The sequence below is a fragment of the Linepithema humile genome, chromosome 5, assembly GCF_040581485.1.
Source record: "Linepithema humile isolate Giens D197 chromosome 5, Lhum_UNIL_v1.0, whole genome shotgun sequence".
NCBI classification, from domain to species: Eukaryota; Metazoa; Arthropoda; class Insecta; order Hymenoptera; family Formicidae; genus Linepithema; species Linepithema humile.
The window spans coordinates 194,669-215,045 of record NC_090132.1 but is presented as its reverse complement, the minus strand read 5'-3'; the positions used below and the strand labels follow the sequence as shown (position 1 = coordinate 215,045).

General features: G+C 30.8%; 3 protein-coding genes across 9 annotated transcripts; 1 reads left to right on the top strand and 2 right to left on the bottom strand.

The window, feature by feature from the left end:
* Positions 1–4: 4 nt before the first annotated feature.
* LOC105675306 (uncharacterized) lies at positions 5–9,317 on the bottom strand. 2 transcript variants are annotated; one of them, XM_067355882.1, is made up of 6 exons: positions 9,211–9,317; positions 2,896–3,035; positions 1,892–2,129; positions 1,487–1,629; positions 1,169–1,284; positions 5–1,002 (listed from the first exon to the last, which is right to left on the bottom strand). In XM_067355882.1, the coding sequence occupies exons 2-6, from the start codon at positions 2,962–2,964 to the stop codon at positions 927–929; spliced, it is 642 nt and encodes a 213-aa protein (XP_067211983.1). In that variant the 5' UTR covers positions 2,965–3,035; positions 9,211–9,317; the 3' UTR covers positions 5–926. The 2 variants fall into 2 exon arrangements, with proteins under 2 accessions (XP_067211983.1, XP_012227744.1); XM_012372321.2 differs by lacking the exon at positions 9,211–9,317 and adding an exon at positions 5,198–5,350.
* LOC105675429 (cGAS-like receptor 2) lies at positions 5,502–13,307 on the top strand. 4 transcript variants are annotated; one of them, XM_012372585.2, is made up of 11 exons: positions 5,502–5,637; positions 7,191–7,348; positions 7,454–7,615; positions 7,869–7,948; positions 8,045–8,183; positions 9,179–9,340; positions 9,435–9,614; positions 9,979–10,104; positions 10,173–10,356; positions 10,901–10,990; positions 11,232–13,307. In XM_012372585.2, exons 2-11 carry the CDS (start codon positions 7,226–7,228, stop codon positions 11,258–11,260), a joined length of 1,275 nt encoding a protein of 424 aa, XP_012228008.1. In that variant the 5' UTR covers positions 5,502–5,637; positions 7,191–7,225; the 3' UTR covers positions 11,261–13,307. The 4 variants fall into 4 exon arrangements, with proteins under 4 accessions (XP_012228008.1, XP_012228009.1, XP_067211979.1 ...); XM_012372584.2 differs by lacking the exon at positions 5,502–5,637 and adding an exon at positions 5,723–5,897; XM_012372586.2 differs by lacking the exons at positions 5,502–5,637; positions 7,454–7,615 and adding an exon at positions 5,718–5,897.
* Positions 13,308–13,442: 135 nt separating this feature from the next.
* TP53INP (Tumor protein p53 inducible nuclear protein) lies at positions 13,443–20,211 on the bottom strand. Of its 3 annotated transcripts, XM_012372592.2 has the most exons (5): positions 19,623–19,849; positions 18,218–18,358; positions 17,477–17,644; positions 16,570–17,060; positions 13,443–16,147 (listed from the first exon to the last, which is right to left on the bottom strand). In XM_012372592.2, exons 3-5 carry the CDS (start codon positions 17,625–17,627, stop codon positions 16,001–16,003), a joined length of 789 nt encoding a protein of 262 aa, XP_012228015.1. In that variant the 5' UTR covers positions 17,628–17,644; positions 18,218–18,358; positions 19,623–19,849; the 3' UTR covers positions 13,443–16,000. The 3 variants fall into 3 exon arrangements, with proteins under 3 accessions (XP_012228015.1, XP_012228014.1, XP_067211982.1); XM_012372591.2 differs by lacking the exons at positions 18,218–18,358; positions 19,623–19,849 and adding an exon at positions 20,056–20,211; XM_067355881.1 differs by lacking the exon at positions 18,218–18,358.
* Between the last annotated feature and the right edge of the window lie 166 nt (positions 20,212–20,377).

Genomic DNA, 20,377 nt, shown 5'->3' with positions numbered 1-20,377 from the left:
AGAAACAATAGATGGGGCAACCTGTCTCTTTACTCATTTAGGGCCCCTGCACACAGGACGCGTTAACGCGTTAGGCCGAATTCCCACTGAACGCGTCACGCGTCGCGTTGTCCGCCGCGTCACGATATAACCAATCAAAACATCCCATTTTATTGCATTATTTGCCGCGCGAATAAAATGGGATGTTTTGATTGATTAATTCGTGATGCGACGGATGACGCCGACGCGTGACGCGCTCAGTGAAAATTCGGCCTTATGCGTGGTAAAGTCGGCACGACGGTCAATAACCTCTTGTTGGTTCCAGAAAAACGAAAAGCCGATTGGCCGCTGTACCGACTTCCGCATAATGCGTCATAATGCGTCATAACGCGTCATAACGCGTCTTGTGTGTAGAAATCCGTAGCGTTATATGTCCCGCAAGAACGAGAATGTCGTAACAACGCATGCACTGCTATGAAATTATATACTCAATGATTGAAAGATTTAATAATTTTTAACGAGCAAAATATTTAAAGAAGATAAAGCGATAAGCACAAGAGAATAATATGAAAATTCAAGAGAATATAACAAAAAAAAAAAAAAAATAAGAATATTAAATAATTTGAATTAAAAAAATATTAGTTTAATATATTTGTTTATGCATAAAGGACGATGGATAAAATGAGAAAAGTTTGGAGTTTGTAAATTTATTTATTACGTATTTATATAACACAATTTTGAAAATTAGTTTATTAATTTTCTAGATTAGAAATTTAATTATAGAATATATAAATTGCAATACAAATTTTCTCTAAATCTGTAATTCAAGGAAAAAAGTCTGTAAATTGCAATAAAATTATTCTAAAAATCCGAACCATTCAAGTGCACCAGAACCTTGTAAAAAATGAAAGAAATGTGTAATAATTTTTCTTTTACAAAAAATATCTTTAAATAATGTCGATTGTAGCTTCTTTATCTTCTTGAAATAATCTTCTCTTTTTATGGACAATTTCACTAGACCACCTAAAACAATTATAATTTTATATTATTAATATTTTTCATCTAGTTTTTGTATGTATATTTTACTAAATTTTTAAATTTTGGAAGTAAATAAACTTTGAATTTCGATATTTTTTACTATAATATATAACTTTTATTTATTACAAAATAATAAAATAACATTTTTTACTCTTCAGGTACGCTTTTTTTTTTAACACTCCATTTCCTTGTCGTACTTTCTTCATTTATGAAGGCAGGATGATTCTCCGTTATCTTTGATTTGTTTCTTTTTTTAACATTTTGTTCCTTTGTAATAAACAAACGAAATAAATACTTAGTCTAATGCACAAATATAATTTAATTGTTATAACTTAAACATACAACTTGAAGCAATTTTATAAATTATATCTAACTATATTATTAATTCACATATTAACAAATATTATTACGTTAAACATTTCAATGAATTTAATAAATAAATGTGCAACACAAAACGAAAAATTAATACCGGAAATGTTGTGTTTACGTTTTCTAGAAGATGTTTGTACTTAGAAATCTCATCTTTGTGATGTCTCTCCTGCTCTCTATGTTTATCTTCGAGTTGTGTCACTCGTAGTCGTAAAAAATCGACTTCGTTCTGCAATGTGGAAACTGCGCCAAATTTATTTTCATTTTCTACTAGTTCATTTTATTTAATTTTATTTTTTAATTTTTGCACTAAGAGCGGACATTTTCTCAATTCATATTACATAACTAACTTTCTTACAGAATTTTTATATGCATAAAGATTTGCGAAATCTAAAAATATTTTTGCTAAACATCTTAAATTAAAAATTATTTGCAACAATTGAATTCTTTCATACACTCCTATTACAAATTTAAGTTATAATAGTTGAAGTCATTGCTTCTTTACCTTTAACATTATTGGAAAGTTCGGCACGATCGCGTTCGCGCTTCACATCAGCTAAAGTACATTTCAATTCGTTGTTCTCTTTTTCCAAATTGTTCAAGGATACTTTATGTTGATCCTTGTGTTCCATCAAATAGCAAACAACATTTTGCAATTTGTTTTTAATTTTTTCCGACTGTTTGCGCTCGAATTCTAAGGATATCTGCTGCTGTGCACTGAAAAGATGCAGCGCAGAAATTTTCTGTCGCGCATAAGACTCTTATATTCTTTAGTTTTTTATCGAAACGATTTAAGAGGTGAAATAGAGCATTACAATGTTGCAACATCTTTCAATTTTTCTATACATTGAATAAAATAGTGCTGTCATTTAAAACTAGATACCCGGGTAGACAGGTATTACGCGATTACCCGGGTAATTAACATGTTAATGTTATTGACAGCACTAGAATAAAAGCATAATACAATTGGAATTTAATTAATACAATTGGAATGTAATTAATACAATTGGAATTTAATTAATTTAATTTAAGAATACACAGAAATTTAACAATTAAAATAAAGTGAGATAGAGTATCGTTTCTCTTGCCACTTCTATTGTAGTTTCTTTCCTTTCTTAATAGTTTAATATTTTTGACTAGCTAGAAATGGAATAGCGCGTGAGAAAATGGGAACTTTCTCTACTATTTCCCTCACTATTTTAAATTTACTCAATTATATGACTACATTAGAGTGAGAAAACGAGCGAACAATAGGAAAGAGGGAGAGAGACTATACGTATACTATAACCTTATAAAATAAGAATGGAGACAAAGAGAAAAGTTCATAATTAAGAATAAGAGTCCAATTGTATTAAAACTTTCTTATTTAGATCTTTTTAATTTCATTTTTTATATTTTATTATTGATCAGAAGTTAATTTTACACATCTATATTATGAAAATTACACCAGTTTGAGTTTATACTTATAATAGAATTAAGACAAAGAAGTAGATTTTATTCTTTACTTACATCGCGCATTTCCACGTATTTATCCAAGAGATCTTGAAGATCAGAACGCAATATTGGACTGTAAGCCATTGCTTTCACTTTTTTTAATTTGTTTAAAATAAATGTTTATTCTTTCCAAGACCACTTTCCAATGCCACTTTCTATGATCAATTTTTACCTTTTAACAAGATACACGGTCTCACGCCAATTCATGCGCAACGAGACTGGCCATGAATTTGTACGCGATTCGACGTGAAAAGAGTAGAAATTATCGTGCACATATCCAAATTATATCGTAAAGTAAGATCGTATTTATATCACAATAATAATTCCTTTCACAATAATAAATAGTTTTATTCACAATAGTAAATAGTAAAAAAAAATAAACACAACTGTGAGCCAAGCTTAAGAAAATTCCTAAATGCTTAAAACGCTTATACAGGGTGGGCCATTTTAATCCATCCACGCAAATAACTCCGTAAGTAAGCAAATACAGAAAAATGGTTCAGACAAAAGTTGTTCAGGACAATGGGGGTCGCCTATTTGTGCTAGTGACTTTGACCTTGAAGTCAATTTTCAATGTTATTTGAAGGTCAGAGTTATTTTTTTAAATAGAAACCCCTATTTTTTATTCCAAAATCTAATAGCTGGTGTCAAGAGCTTTTCAAAACACTATAATGAAGTTATTTTTCATTAAGTACTTTTCGAGTTATGAGGCTTGTAAATTACAGTATTTTGACATAAAATACAAAATATCTTGTAAAACATTCAATTTTTGGGAATCTTACCTTAATATTTTTATGCATAAAATAATGAGACGAATCAATTGGTATAAAGAAAACACATAGCTGCTTTAAAAAAAAATATGTAGTTTGCATACTTTTTTTTTAACTGTATACTTTTTTTTAAAACCAATGTGTTTTCTTTATACCAATTGATTCGTCTCATTATTTTATGCATAAAAATATTAAGGTAAGATTCCCAAAAATTGAATGTTTTACAAGATATTTTGTATTTTATGTCAAAATACTGTAATTTACAAGCCTCATAACTCGAAAAGTGCTTAATGAAAAATAACTTCATTATAGTGTTTTGAAAAACTCTTGACACCAGCTATTAGATTTTGGAATCAAAAATAGGGGTTTCCATTTAAAAAAATAACTCTGACCTTCAAATAACCTTGAAAATTGACTTCAAGGTCAAATTTACTAGCACAAATAGGTGACCCTCATTGTCCTGAACAACTTTTGTCTGAACCATTTTTCTATATTTGGCTTATTACGGAGTTATTTGCGTGGATGGATTAAAATGGCCCACCTTGTATAGGGCGTCTCACCAAAAGTGGCCACCTCCTTTTATCTTTTAAATTAAAAGAGATAGACCATAACAAATATATATCAAATTAAATGGTTCAAACTGAACTCTATTGTAAGCATAATAGTTGCTTACAAAAGCTATTCGTGTTAACGAACGAAGAGGTATGCATAATTTTTTTATAATAATGTGGATATTTTGATGTAAGAAAAGTTGCAGCGCTGTTTGAAAAGAATACAACAATGTGTGATTTATATGCAATATGGCCAACTTTAATAATTAATTAATAATTGACAGCGCTACAACTTCAATTGACGTCAATCTCTAACGCATGAGTCTGAAGTTAGCCACATCGCAGGGCCGAAAGTGAAAAGGTAAACGTCGCCCGCGATATTTCAAGCCGATAAAACTCGTATATGTAAAATATTTATATTAAATCATATATCGTTTTGTATTCTTTTCAAACAGCGTTACAATTTTTCTTACATCAAAATCAAATCCACATTATTATAAAAAAATGATGCATACTTCTCCATTCGTTAACACGAATAGCTTTTGTAAGCAACTATTATGCTCACAATGGAGTTCAGTTTGAACCATTTAATTTGATATATATTTGTTATAGTCTATCTCTTTTAATTTAAAAGATAAAAGGGGGTGGCCACTTTTGGTGGGACACTCTGTATAAACTAAAGATTTTTTTAATTTTATGATATTGCTGGGGGATGCCCCTGTGCATAGAGGGAAACCCCTCGTTTCTCATCTGTTGGAATTTTCCTCTTCCTACAACCAGTGTTCCAATTAGGAACCGGTTGTATGCGCATGTGCGGCAATACGGCGTCAGTACAGTGTCTCATACAAGTTAAACAAGGCACCGTTACCCCCCTACATTTAAAATATTTCAAAATTTTTTGAAATTGATTGAAATTTTCTACTTCTTGGTTTTTTAGCTGCTGGCTCCGTAGATTCCATGCTTGTAAATAAATAAATATTACTTATTTGTAGTCACCTAACCTCCTCATGTCAAAACGTCCCGTCATACGGTCAACACACAACATATAACGGCACTGGATCTCCATTACCGTACATGCGCAGAGCTGCACATGCGCATACAACCGGTCCCTAATCGGAACACTGCCTACAACAACTCATATGGCCGGAGCACAGACTTTTGCATAAAGCATAACGCATAAGCATAAGGAAATTGATTGGTCCATTTCCTTATGCATTTGCTTATGCTTATATATAGACCAATCAATTTCCTTATGCTTATGCATTACGCATTATGTAAAAGCTTGTGCTCTCGGCTATACAGTTCATAACTGATCCGTACAGCACACATATCCAAAAGACATCCAGAAAATATCTTTGAGAGATACGTCGACGAGATCATTTCCTGAACGTTCCCTGGATATGCATGCTGCGTGGGGAATGACTCATTCGGTTATCGTGCGTATATAAAGGCAGTGATAATCATCGAGCGCTCAGTAACATATGTTCAATTTACTTCAGGCAGTTTTGTTCATATTGTTTTAGTGACTTTAATAATTAATTAAAAAAAATAAAATTATTATTAAAAAAGGTGTACAGATTTTAAATTTCAATAGATCACATTATTGCGACTAATTTATTATGCCAGTTTGCAATCGTATATTGCAATAATATTGCGCTTATTCACAAAAATCCTTGCATTTTACCTGCGTCACTTGGTAAGTACCCATTTGTAAGGAGGGCGTTCGACTTGTATCAGATTGTACATTGGAGATTGGGATTGCTAATTAAAAATTGAAATTCGATTTATCAGGATAAAGTGGACACTAAAATTGAGGTTGCTCAATTAGTCAAATTCTAATCTCTGATTTGCAATCTCGATTTTCAATGCATAGTCTGATATATAAGGTTTAGACTGTTTGACGCCTTCAGACAAAATTTAAAGGAGTTTTTTCTGCACACACATAATACATTATTCACAACTTTTGTCTTCAACAAAATATAACCTATACAAATTTAAATTGTGTTCCGTTTCACCTTGTATAACAAGACTTATTTTTTTCGATATGTAATATTTGATAATTTAATAATCAATTATTTAATTAATTTTTTATTTCTTGCAACAATCTGCTTACAATAAATACAGTCGCTTATATTGAAACGTTACGTTGCTTATTTATAGAAATGCTGACCAAAAAATGTGATGAATAAGTTGAACGATATACTTTATCGAATGATTATCGTGTACGTGAATGTGATTGTAGCAATAAAATTACAAAGGCATCCATTGAGTTATCGATTAGTTTCTTAGAAATTTTAGATTGCAAAAAATTCAAATAGTATAACATAGTATTGACTGAAGTAATATAATCTGCGTTTATAATAAAATATTTATAAAACTTTTTAAAATTAATAAATAAATTGCAATTACAATATTATTAAAAAATATACCGTTAAGTTTAAAATATTTAAATATATAGAATTTTTATTTGATATATGCAAAAGAGAAAACAAAAAATCTATTCTATTTTAAAACATAATTTTTATACACCAGATTTATATGTCAATCTTTATAACATTATTTTAAAAATATAAAATATTTATATTTATTCATATAAGATGTTCTATTTTCAATAATGTATCTAAATATTTTTAAAACAAAACATTAAAAAAAAAAAATTTCCGCGAAAAAATGTTTGAGATAAAAATTGTGTGAATTGTCTTTTTTACTGCCCATTCCAGAGTCCATTGTTTGTTTAATTAATGTCATTGTCGGATAAAACCGTCTTAAAATTTATCCGGAATGGATTCACATTAACTTGTTATATTTGTCGTATAACTTGGTATAAATTAACTTGAACATTTCGAACATGACGAATCAATATTCGTCAACTTTGTATCTATTTCGCTGTGTACGGGTTATTATCACCTTATTTTTTTAATGTGTTGTCGTATTGTTTTTCTATAACTACTGCCACAATAATGTAAATATAATTTTAAAATAATTTCAGATTTTTAAAAGTTTAACAACTATACACAACTCGCGATGATGCAGGTTGCTGATATCAAAACCGCCTTAAAAGACGATACGATATTCAATGCAATAAACAAGGAATTTTTATCTTTGGATCTTGACGATGTGAAGAACAATAATCAAGATCTGCAAAAGGTATGTATATATGCATGTACATATATGTATATTCTTATACACACATCAAATTCTATATATTAATTATTATTTATACATTAAATTCTATATATTGCAATGTGTCAGATTTTTAAAAAACTCATAGAAGCTATGAAACGAGAAAGCCCGCTATTTAATGAAACATTCCAAAGAATTATGTGGGCCGGCAGTTATTACAAAAAGACACGAGTTGAAAAACCTAACGAATATGATATAAACTTTGTGATTAACTTGCCCATAAAAACAAAGGTAATATTATTTTCGAATTTATGGCAGCAGAATTCTACAGTCGTTATTCTACATTTTTAATTTATTTTTGCGTCTACAACTATTTTTAAAATTTATTTTTGCATATAAAATAAATAAAATATAGTAGTAGTGCAATGTTTCGTGTATATAAAAACAAAGAAAAATAATGAATTGATCAATTTAATCATATAATTGCTTATAATAAGATTGAATTATTCGCACAATAATTAATATCTATTGTTGATCATTACAGTTTATGTCGGATTGTCCAGGTTATATTAAAATTAAACGCACAGATGACCTTCCTAATGTTTCAAAGGCTTCTAACAATAAGTATAACTTGCATTAAAATAAAAATCTTGCTTATATCTTATCTATATCTTATCTTATATATTAATTTTTAACAATAAAAAAAATTTATTCTTTTAGAGAAATGAAATCCTTTATTGATGATGATTCATATCTAAATCAAGAAAAAATTCGGACTTGGATGGAAAGTATCTTGAGTAAAGTGGCTCGCACTACCAGTGGAAATGATCAATATATTAAATTGGATCGATATCCGCAAGTAAAAATATTACCTTGGAAATTTGATAACAGATTCAATTAAAATATTATACGATGGTTTAGTACAGCGCTCGGAATTAGTTGCACATTTCGGGCCGATTTCCGAGACGACGCCTCCTGTTCCCCCACTACCGCCCGGCCGCTGGAGCCCGAGCCGCCGATAGCTCTGGCTCAGGAGCGTTTTATATTAGAAATAGGCTGGATTGTTTAGGCATCTTTCAGGAAATCGTAACATTTTCTTCATTACATAAATAATGTTTATTTTTATTAATACATAATATATATATTTAATTATTAATGAAAATAAACATTATTTATGTAATAAAGAAAATATTACTATTTTCTGAAAGGTACCTCAACAACCCAGCTTATTTCTTATATAAAACGCTCCTGCGCCAGAGCTATCGGCGGCTCGGCCGCCAGCAGCCGGGCGGTAGTGGGGGAACAGGAGGCGTCGTCTCGGAAATCGGCTCGAAATGTGCAACTAATTCCGAGCGCTGGTTTAGTACAACATGATGACAATTAGTACACTGCGATAAAAGCCGAATAAAAATCTGCTATTTTATATAGCCATATCAGAAATTATATCAATATGCTGTACTAAAAAATTAAGAAATTTTTTTTATCAATTATTGATGTTTGGCTTATAATACTTTGCTGAAGATTCTAAGATAATGAAGAAAATTTTTCACTAAAAAAATCTATCTTTCCAAATATATCTTTTTTTATTGTCCAATTCAGCATTTGATATTTTGTATTGCAAATGCAGTTATAGATTCGTTAATATTGCAAATTCTAATATGCAAAAATTTTAATATGGAAAAAAAAATATTTTATATTCCAATCTTTGTAATAAAGTAAAAAATTGAAAATTTTAGACCTTTTAAAATGATATATGTAATTCCTTAAATATATGTACATATGCTTTATATTATCCCTTGAGAGTTACAATGCATAGACCTAGACAAAAATTGCATTCTATTTTTGTGTTTGCAGATAACGAAGAAAAAATCAGGACCAGCTTTTACCTTAAACGTGCGGTTTTCAAATGGAGATTTCGTCGATATTGACTTGGTCCCCGTTTTAGTTTATCCAATTCATAATCCGCCACCGAAATGCTCGGGAAAATTTTCTCACTCTTACATAAACCTGCAGGGAGTGCGTAGAATATAAGATTAATTAATAATATCTAGCGTAAATAATTTAAATCACACATATCGCTACTAATCTGCTATTGCTCCCTGTTTTGCAGTCTAATAATAAATCCCAAGATAATAATAAATGTTGGTCTGCAGTACCAAAACCTTTGAATAATAACAAGGGTAAATTCCCCGACGCACGACATAGATATTGGCGGTTGTGTTTTTATGATTATGAAAAAGATATTCTTTCTAAATATGGACGTGCTAAGCCCGTAATACGCCATTTAAAGGTATAATGCATAATGAAGTAACATCTAAACTAACATTATTTTTTTAACATCTAAACATTACATTATTTTTTGTATAATAATATTTAATCTTAATGGCTAATTTTTCATTTTTATTATTGCAATAATTTTTTGTTATTTTTAAAAAATATATTTTTTACCCAAAAAATTTTTAATTATAAAAACTTAACGTGTAATAAGTGAACTCTAATTTATATATATATCTCAAAATTTGAATTTATTTAAAAATGCATATTTTGCATAAAGTGCATGTATGCGCGCATATACATACTACTTTATTTGATATAAAATAAATTTATTTATTTATTCTACATATTATATATCATTATTAATTACATATTTTCAGAAATTAAGAGATACTGAAGATTGCATGAAAAATATTGCAAGCTATTATATAGAAACATTATGCTTGCACGAATTGCAGATATTTGAAGGTTCCAACAAAGTGTCATCGACTTTTTTATTTTTTACGGTAATAAGTCACTAAAATTCAAAATTTTTTTTGTTAAAATAATAATAAAATAACAACTATATTTGCAGATGTTAGAAAAGTTTCATGAAGCTTTTCAAAAGCGCTGTATAAAACATTATTGGGAAGATTTCAATTTATTGGAAAATATGGGACTTGATGAAATGATAATTATAGAAAACCGCTTAAATAAAATTATAAAAGAAATTAAGAAATCCATCAAAGATGATAAGTTTGCAATTGCTAGATTTGTTTGTGAGTATTAATTTTTTTCATGAAATAAATATAAATACATAGTATGTTTGAAAAATAACGAGATTAATTTTTTTTTTAATTTTTTGTGTAAACATCACCTACTGATAATTAGTGAAGCGTTTTGAAGCTTTGTCTCTACAATTTACGATTTGCAACATTTGACATAATTTGAACAAATAGAAAAATCGATCCTGGATTGTATGCATATTTATTAACAGAGTACTGCACTTATGTGAAAGTTTTTGACACAAAAAATAAATAGCAATAATAGACTGTCCGTCATATTCATTTAATTTGTGTGGCTTCTTAGGACTACTTTTATTTTCAAAAGTTAAAGTTTCGATAAAAGAAACTCGCTACAATTCAAGTCATCCAAGCCACAAAATGAACAATATTTACACGATTAGTGAAATGATACTGTCAAGCTCATTTTTTTTTCAAATATACTATGTATCTATTACTTAAAAAATTGTGCTTTTGTTTATTTTTACTAAAATACAATAGAACATTATAACATTTTTACAATTCTGAATTTTTGTTGCAGTAAAGAAAGATGAACTCGAAAAGTTGAAAAGAGTAATTAATGATCATGCAACTGCAGAATCAAATCCGAAAGAAATCCAAACTGAATCATGTAAGTTTTCAATATACAAAATTTAAAAGATAAATGTTTTTCTGCAATAACGCAAATCATTGCCTTTTTCTAAGGCAATTTTGATAGTTTGACTTTTTATCCAAAATTATCTGAAGTATTTTCAATACCCGAATAGTCGAGTATGCTGTACGGATTTATACATATAATCAGATACCTCTATTTTTAAAACTTATTCTCAATTAATATTTATTCTCAGTAATAATGTTACACTATTTTGCAGCTAATGAGTCGAGATGCATAATTATTTAACCACTGAACAAAAAAATTGGTGCTTTTGATGATACGATAATCGAATTGTGGATCAAGTTCAAGTTAACCATCTCGCATCACGTTATGATATACGAAAGATACCCATAACACGTTCATGCACATAATTGTAATGGTTCGTTATTATCTTATATATTTTATCAATTTTGCACCGTACATTGAGAACGAGCGAGACAAACGATAATTACTTACCTTGGCAGTCACAATATTGTCCACGTATTAAGATCAAGCGAGGCGAGTAACGAATGTTTTGGTTTTTTTGATCCTCTTAAATGGACGTAAGGACCATTTCCGCGTAGCTACAATATTGAAATTTGTACTTATTGCGATATACTTTCACAACACGGTAAATACCAGTTGCACAGTACATCGTCGTGATCGTCGAAACGTTGCTAATCGTGAAGATTCAGGGTAAATATGTTCGAGCAATTACTTTTATCGGTATTCTAGGCCAAAATTTGTATTTGATACGCACTGAAGACAAATAAAACTCATGATAAATCATGATAAATGTTTGCGCTCCACGTTCCGAACCGAGACAGAATAACAAACTATAATGGCGCCAGTGATACCATAATGCAGACGCAATTCACACGCAACAATTGAGAACCCGCATCATATGATGCGCAGAGCCACTTTGCGCAGCATATAACGCGCAGAAGATCCGGCGTAGAACGGCTCTGCGCATCACATGATGCAAGTTCTCAATTGTTGCGTGCAAGCCGCGTCTGTATTCCGGTATCATTGAGTGGTGCCAAAAAATGGCGCACCTATATCATAATTTTCGAAAAAACAGACCACTCACCAAAGGCACCAACGGCGAGTTTTTCAAATTGGCACCTCGGACCATTCCAGTTGCAGCACCGCACTTTTCACGTAGTATCCTTTCGCGTGAATCGTCGCGTAATCTAAAGACCTTTCTCCTGCCTTTTTAAAGAAAATGACGACTACAATTACAATTATCTCACCTCCGAAAAGAGAAAGGCGTCCCTTCATATAGCAAAACAGGATGCCTTTAACACTCACCTCCGTTTCCTGTGTACGTATTAACGAGATTATCTTTTTTTGTCTTCTGTGGGATCGATGAGGCACTGGAAGCGCGTATTAGGATGTCTTCACAAAGCGTCTCCGACGCTTCCTCTATTTTGGCGCATTGACGAGGAATTGAATATAGTTTTGGAAAACTTCGACACGCTTAGATACAAAACTTATCGTGAAGGAATCTTTAAACAATTTTAACAAGTTTAAAATAAAATTTGATATCTGAAAATATATTATTACTTCGATCGCTATAATTTATACGTTCGATGTTCATGAAATATTGATATCTGTTGAAGTAAACGTAAAGCTTCAAAACGTCATTAATTATCAATAGTGCTTACACAAAATACTAAAGGAAACAAATTATTTCCGTTACTTTTCAGATAGTATATAAATATATAGTATGTATCTCCAATGCATTGAATTAAAAAAGTACTTAATATAAGTTGTGAAAAGTATGCATGCGTATATTTCTTAAAAATTATTTATTTTAATTTTGAAAAATTGATTACTAAATGCAGATATATCGAATATTGATACAATAAATTGTTACTAACAAATGCAACGGCCATAAAAATTTATTTAAAAAATACTCAATTCTTGAAAGTCATTTATTATAAATAATAAAAAATACATAAAAAAGAAATAAATAATTTAATAAAATTTGTTCAAAATGGGAGAAATCCTTTATTTTGAATATGTCAATGAAACTGTGTCAATGTAATGTCAATAGTAGGCAACTATAAAATGATGTAATATGTGGGGATAAATTTTTCATAGTACATCAATCCTAAGGACTCAAAATCCAGATATGTATAACACTCAAGATGTTGAAAACTGTTGAAAGAAATATCTATGGAAATATAAACTATAGATCCATTTAAAGAATCTGATAATCCAAGTGTATTGTACAGATCCAAAAATCTAGGAGGATATAATGATTTACGAAAATGTAATCCTTTTTGAGAATAAATCAAATATCGCAGAATTTAAGAGTTCAATTATTTGTGGAGTTATATAATAGCTTAATGCGGTTAGCTTATAAATAAAATAGATAAAATAAATTAAAACAGGTAATGCGAATTTGAGATTCCGTGGATTCATGATCCAATTCATACACGGATTATATAGAGAATTATATAACATTTTAATGATAGATCTAACAATAATGTTTCTGCTCAGAACCAATGACAGACATTGCGAAAACAACACATAGTAATTTTAGTACAAGAACAAGACAAAATAATTTTCAAAATTTTGAACGTGCCATCTGTGATTTGGTTCGCATACATATATATTATGCACACTATCCCATTGTATTAAATAAATAATTACAATTCAATAAAATTAAACGCGAAGCAAAAGTATATTTAATAGTACTAATATTATATATACGTCCTTGTCATATATTTTGCCCTTTTGACTTGCTTGCTCGATGACGCTGTTAACCCTTTCGAGACGGAATTACATTTCTTTCAGTTTGATGATTAAAGTAGAAATTATGCATTTGAAGTGCATTAAAATAGGAATTATATTAAAATTAAAAACGTTCAATGTGAGAAACTTAATAAAAAGAGACATTTTACAACTTTATAACAGCAAACATTTTTTGTTACAATATCTATGATTTTTTAAAAGAAAGGGTTACACGTCGCTCGATTTTTATATATAATAGCTAATCCTAATCACCAAATGTACACGCACTTCCTCACGTACTCGGGCAAATAAGAACGCAGTTACGAGTAAAATTTCATTGCAACGAACTCCATCTAATCTATTCATGCATGATTGGATTATAGCAAAATTTCGTATCAAAATAACGGAATAAACAGTACAATAATAAAACGAGCAAATTAAGACTGGAATTTATAAATGATCATTACTCAAGAATAGTCAGTAGTTTCAAATCTCTGGTTATCGGTCAATCTGTACCTACTAAATTCTTACAAGAACTCATAATCTTGGTCGAATAATTTTTGATTCATAAAATGTGAAATTTATGTGATTCATAAACATTCTGTTCACAAGTCACTTGTCAATCTCAAATTTATAAACGATAGATTTAATCATTAATTATTTAAAAGATAAATATATATTTTATATACATATATCGAAAAATCTATTATAAAATTATTGTGATATAAGTGAAAACGAAAAGGAAGATGACAATATAAGCATAAAAATTAAGAACAAAACGTGTATTTGAAACTTTTCTAATATATTACTATTTTATATATTGTCGTTCTCTTCTGCTATAACGTTTTTAAACACATAGTGATCAATATTGTTTGTAATAAATTTTTATATCAGTATCTTCTATTTTATCTTTCTCTGCACTATTTTATATAATAATTGGGAATTTTTAAATAACAATTATTTGCAATTAACAGTTTTAAATAACGTGAGATTAACAAACAATGCCAAACCGTTTGACAGAAAAGCTCTCATTAATTATAATCAAGACCTTATTACATGGCGAATCACTGATTTTCTAAATTAATATCTAATTAAAGATTCATCAATTATAAATTTTTATAAAAGAAGCAAAAATTATTCACAGTCTATGAATTTTAAAATAATAATAGATTTTTTAAATAAAAATTCGTCAAACATATGTTTGTAAAGTATTAATTTAAATAACTTCTACAACAGCTTATAAATACAAACCTATAATTAATTATACTCTTAACTAAAAAGTGAAAATAATATATACGACTATGAATATTGGCCTAAAATTATTGTATATATATTATATATATATATATATATATATATAAAATATATGTCAATATATATGTTGTAAGTCACATTTTTCTTATAATTCTAATTCTTTTTCTGTCACGTCTATTTCTTTTATTAAAATAAAAAAGCAAAGTATAATCGAAACTAATAATTATTTATATAGCAAATATACATGTTGATTTTAAATTTTAAATGGTTCGTCGTTTGATCTGTGAGTAAAACGTAATAATGGACCGATTAGAAAGCAATGATAAAGTTGATTTTTATTGCGAAGCAAGGATCATTTAAGTATCCTCAAGTGAGAATCTGACCTTTCAATTTCCTACCGATAGGTCTAGCTTAAAATATTCGACTGAATATAGCACAATTTTGAAAAATCTTTGGTACGGTTGAATTAGTGATAAATCTACATTTTTAGGTGGCTAAACATAATAATTATTGGAGAAAGAGCCCCTTCTTAAAAAATTAATTTATAAATATTTATTGAATTTTAAATATTTCTAAAACTAATATTTTATATTCACACACACGATACAGTTATAAATATAACAGTTCAAAATATGTGTTAATACATGTATATTTGTATATCGTAGGGTTCTTGGCATGCTGGGGCTCTAAAGTTTAAGCTTCATTAGCGTACCGATAGATCCGTCTTTCATTATAAACTATGCATAAACAGTTTTTTGTAGAATATATCGAGGCACATTAGTGACGATTATTGCAATAGTTAAGTTTAAGCATTGCCATAATATTCGATCTGAAATCCAACAATGATCAGACCTTCACTTGAGAATCTCTAAGACTATACTTTGTATAATCTTGCAAATATGGTGTCTCTTTCGTCATTGCAACGAAATTTCACCGAGTAGCTATTTGTCATAACGTTGGTCATCGCGTTTAAGAAGAAGTTTAAGTACAATTTGGCCTGAGATCGAGTGACTAGCATTTCCTGTTGTTGTTAGCGCCGCTATGACAAACGCGTAAACGATCCTGACGACGAAGTCGTTTGCCTTTTGTCTGGCGCACTTTGTTGTTCTTTTCCAGGCGAGCTCTCTTCAAACATTGAGTGGAGCGCTTCTTCAGCACCTATGCAATTAAAAAAAGACGTTTTTAAAAGTTTTTTGAGAATTCTAAAAATAAATATACCAAAGAACAATGAATCAAGAGTTAATAAAGACTTTTTTAATGACAGTTCTATAATTTGGATCTCTTTTTTTAATTTAGGCGCGAATCTACGGAGACAGAATTCTTCTTCCAAAGATCAAATATTTAAAAAAAATATGCGTTTTTAATAGTTATAATCGATATTTTCTTTTTTAACTATTACAATATTCTATAAGAACAATAAACTACTCTTGCTTTCTCCCCCTTCTTTTTAGAGTTACGATGATATCATATAATACAAATTTCTCTCTCTCTCCCCCCCCCCTTCTTTTTTCGAGTTCCTAGATTCGATTCTACTTTACAATACTAACATATTCTCGAAGATTTTGAAATTTTGACATTACCTCTTGAGCTCGCTCCTGAGCGGATCGGAGCTGATTTCCAATCTTGGCTCTGTTATTATTGCTATCGAATGCAGGTAGTTTTACATTGTGGATGGCTTGCAATTCTTCGACAACTCTGCGCGACAATTCGTCGATATTATTTTGATCCGGATTGCAGTTTAAGAGTGGACATGTGGACACGGTGCACAGCATGGAGGACGAGAGATTAGCTGGCTGTACCGGGGGGACATTTTGGAGAACATTGGCGTTTCGGGAGACATCGTGAACGATATCGACTTTCTTTTGGTCCTCCGTCCATCCGTCCGGCGAGGGAGGTGGAGTATCCGGAGCGACAACAGGAGATGTCGTTCCCGACACGACGGAGTAAACGGACATACTAGGATGTTCAATCAGCAGATTTTCCATGGGTGAGGTTGCCACTTTTATGGGACCTTCTTGTGTGAACACTGCCGGTGGCATTTCATACCACGGCTCCTCCGGTGTACCCTCAACTGGAACAAAGGGAAGGTGTACGCGTCAGCGTAATCAAGTGAAATAATGAAAATAATGTGAAGAAATATAAAAATAAAAAAGGAAAGTATGGTTAAAGAAATAAGATTGAAAAAGTCAATAATAATATTCGAAATAATCGTCTTGAAGTTGATAATATTTATGGTAAATAACACTATCAGCATGGCAAATCCGTAAAAAAGTTAAATAAACACGCAATGAAGATTAATGACAAAACAATAATAGAAAAACACATCGTAATTATCTCTTTGTCGTTCATAATTATTTCTTGTACACTGTATTTAAACTCGTATAAAACAAATTATATTTAAAGTTTGATCTTGCTGATCTCTTTTGTATAAACTATGAAATAATTTCAAATAAAATATAGTACAGAAAAAAACGGTAAATTATGTACCAGTTCGATCAATGAGGATCCATTCATCGTCCTCAACCGCCACTTGCCTGAATCTCCGCATTATCCCGCGAGTTCGAGGATCCTCTTCGAGCGACTCCTGCGTGCCAGAGTAACTATTTCCAAACAAATAACCGACAAAGTTACCCAACATGCTGATCTGCTCGACACCTGCAACATGTAAAATTAACGAGCTGTAAGAATAAATAAATTAGAGATTAAATATCAAATAGTTTTTATTAAGTATTTTAGTATTGAACCAGTATTGAATATATGTATATGTACATGTATATTTATATTGTACATCGCATAAAGTAAAGGGTACCTTTAGATGTGCTTTAAAATACAGATATAATTTTACAATATGTACTCTATACAATACAATATAATAATATAGAAACTGTTTCTCAACATTTAGCGGTCAACTTTAAATACTACTTTAAAAATCCGACTGCTGCACTATTTAGTCCGCTCGGATGGTATTTTTAGATACCGAGACTACTAGATTTTAAAATGGATTTTTGAATCAATGTATTTTTATTTAACTCTCTTTATCTGAGACCCTGCTCTTTCCGTCATCGCTATGTAATCTCGACATGTTTTCGTGGGCAGGCGATTATGGCAACCTTGATCTTCAATTTGCTTTTCTCTGGAAGACAGCCAATCCTCCCTTAGCAAATAATTTTTTTTTCGATGCATAATTATGCGCCAACTACATATCACAAATAGCCAATTGAAACGTACATTTACAATTTCTCTATCCATTTCCTCGCTTTTCTACTCATCTTTTTCTCTCTTCTCTTTTCTCTTTCTTCCCTTCTCTTTGTTCTGATTTCATCTTCTTCTGTTCTTTTCTTTTCCCTGTTCCTTCCTTTTATAATTTTTCTAATATAAAACATTTTAAAAATGTAACAAGTAACGATTTACTAAATAATAAATAAAATTAGATTTTCAATAAATATAAACAGGTTCTACAATGTAACTCGTCAAAAAAATGTCATAATTAATATGACAGTGGAACATTTTGTATAAATATGTCAAATCGGGGCGTTTTATCAACAATAATTACTAACTGATTAATAGCCATGTTTGAGTAATTTTCACAGACGAAAGAATTAAAGAGAAGTTTGTATAATTTATTTTTGCCATGACATCATTCTGGCTTATTCCACAATTGGTTAAATGACTTACATCATTCTGGGCACTAAGCACTCGGCTAACGCTAGAATCCGAGAAGTTAAAGCGTAACTAAATTTGTTCGCGATTCTCGAGATATATTTTGTATAGTACGTTAGGCCGTCCAGGCAAATACACAATTAACACAAGAATCTCTTTAATTATAATAAATAAATTGCGCAATAACAAGCAACTGAATGTGTAATTGACGAATTCCAGCTGAAATTGCTGAAATTGCTATTTCTATTGTACTGGTGTCCTTTTAATTCGTTTGTGTTTTCAATTGTTTGAAATGTTTAATATAAAAATTTCTCTTTTACAAAGAAAAATACCTACCATAAATGCAGCAATTAAATCAATTTACAAAGCGCAATTTGAGTTTCGAAATCAAAGTTGTTTTGTTTTCTACATTTTTCCTGTTCGTTCTTTGTTCAAAATTTTGTAGATAAATTTTATAAAGTTATAAAAATATTTTGCATGATAACAATAAGAAAATCTAAGAATTAGATAAATAGTCTTGTATAATTTGTTTCGATTGATGTCTTTTTCCAACGTTCTTCGTATTTCTTTAGCAAATTTTGATAAATAAATTTCGTCGAGACTGCAAAATTATTGTTCTAATTTCCAATGTTTGTCATGTTTTCTTGTAAAATCAGAGTATAAACAATTCCATTAAGAAAATAATAATTTTACAAAAATTTACGAAAACGTTTTTGTGACAGCCTTCCTTACGTCCGATGCTCTAAATCCATCATTTCCCTCTTCTGTTTCTAAAATTTCCTTAATTCCATCATACACTACACACATTACGCGCGCGCGCACTCGTCACACACCCACACGCGCGCACGCGCGCGCGCGAGCTCGCGCACGTACGTACGCACGCACACATATTGATCGTCGTAAAATAGCTCGCTACGCGATAAAGAAGGTAAACAAATTCTTCGTCAGACTATCTCAGTCAGTTTCGCTTTACCTTCTTGCGCAGAATCACCTCATTTTCCTTTCTCATCCGAATTTCCCTCACTTTTCTGCACATCCGTGTATCACAACGCAGCTTTGACACAAGTAAAACGTAACAATGCAACCACAAAAAATCATCACTCGTTTTGCAGTTAACAGGTGTAGTTTTTCTTCTTATCCGAATTTCTTTAACATGTCATCCGTCTCGTAACTCATTTCCAAAATTATGACAAATGTGAATGATTATATAATAAAATAACCAGAAAAAAATCTATCGTCATTGACGTCTTTATCAGTTATGTCGCAGCGTCTTTTCTTCAACGACGCGCTACAACATGAAGAGAAAAATGCAAAGTTTAACACTGTAAGAAGGGAAAGCGGGAAAACACAAAGGACGGTCGAGGACTGTCGAGGACGGTCGGAAAAATTCGCGAAGATGTACTCACTTGTCTTGTGTTTGAGGAGCCGTGGTAACAACTGCTCGCCGTCAGCTGATTTCGACTGTTGGCTGGCTGGCTGGCTGGGCGACCCGTAAAGCCCGAGGACGAGGGCGATGCGGGGGTGAAAAGCAGTTGGCGACAAGGATGGTGAAACGGAAGGGGAGAGATTCGTAGTGAACGTGGTGGTGAGACGAGAGGGGAGAAGTCATAGTGAGGGGTTTGAGAGAAAAAGAGAGGCACGAGAAGGAGTGAGGCGAAAGCGAGTGAGTTGATTGTATGAGGAGTAGCGAAGAGGGGATCTTGAAATATATGTAGAGGAAAGTGGAAT

What these genes read in the sequence shown, in the direction of transcription:
- LOC105675306 (XM_067355882.1), bottom strand. Translation starts at nt 2,964, where the DNA reads ATGGCTTACAGTCCAATATTGCGTTCTGATCTTCAAGATCTCTTGGAT. An exon ending in ACGTAAACACAACATTTCCG is followed by an intron (nt 1,285 to 1,486) that starts GTATTAATTTTT and finishes TTTATTACAAAG; the next exon opens with GAACAAAATGTTAAAAAAAG. An exon ending in AAAAAAAGCGTACCTGAAGA is followed by an intron (nt 1,003 to 1,168) that starts GTAAAAAATGTT and finishes TAATTGTTTTAG; the next exon opens with GTGGTCTAGTGAAATTGTCC.
- LOC105675429 (XM_012372585.2), top strand. Translation starts at nt 7,226, where the DNA reads ATGATGCAGGTTGCTGATATCAAAACCGCCTTAAAAGACGATACGATA. An exon ending in CTTACATAAACCTGCAGGGA is followed by an intron (nt 9,341 to 9,434) that starts GTGCGTAGAATA and finishes CCTGTTTTGCAG; the next exon opens with TCTAATAATAAATCCCAAGA. An exon ending in AGAAATCCAAACTGAATCAT is followed by an intron (nt 10,991 to 11,231) that starts GTAAGTTTTCAA and finishes ACTATTTTGCAG; the next exon opens with CTAATGAGTCGAGATGCATA.
- TP53INP (XM_012372591.2), bottom strand. Translation starts at nt 17,627, where the DNA reads ATGTTGGGTAACTTTGTCGGTTATTTGTTTGGAAATAGTTACTCTGGC. An exon ending in GATCCTCATTGATCGAACTG is followed by an intron (nt 17,061 to 17,476) that starts GTACATAATTTA and finishes CCTTTGTTCCAG; the next exon opens with TTGAGGGTACACCGGAGGAG. An exon ending in CTCAGGAGCGAGCTCAAGAG is followed by an intron (nt 16,148 to 16,569) that starts GTAATGTCAAAA and finishes TTAATTGCATAG; the next exon opens with GTGCTGAAGAAGCGCTCCAC.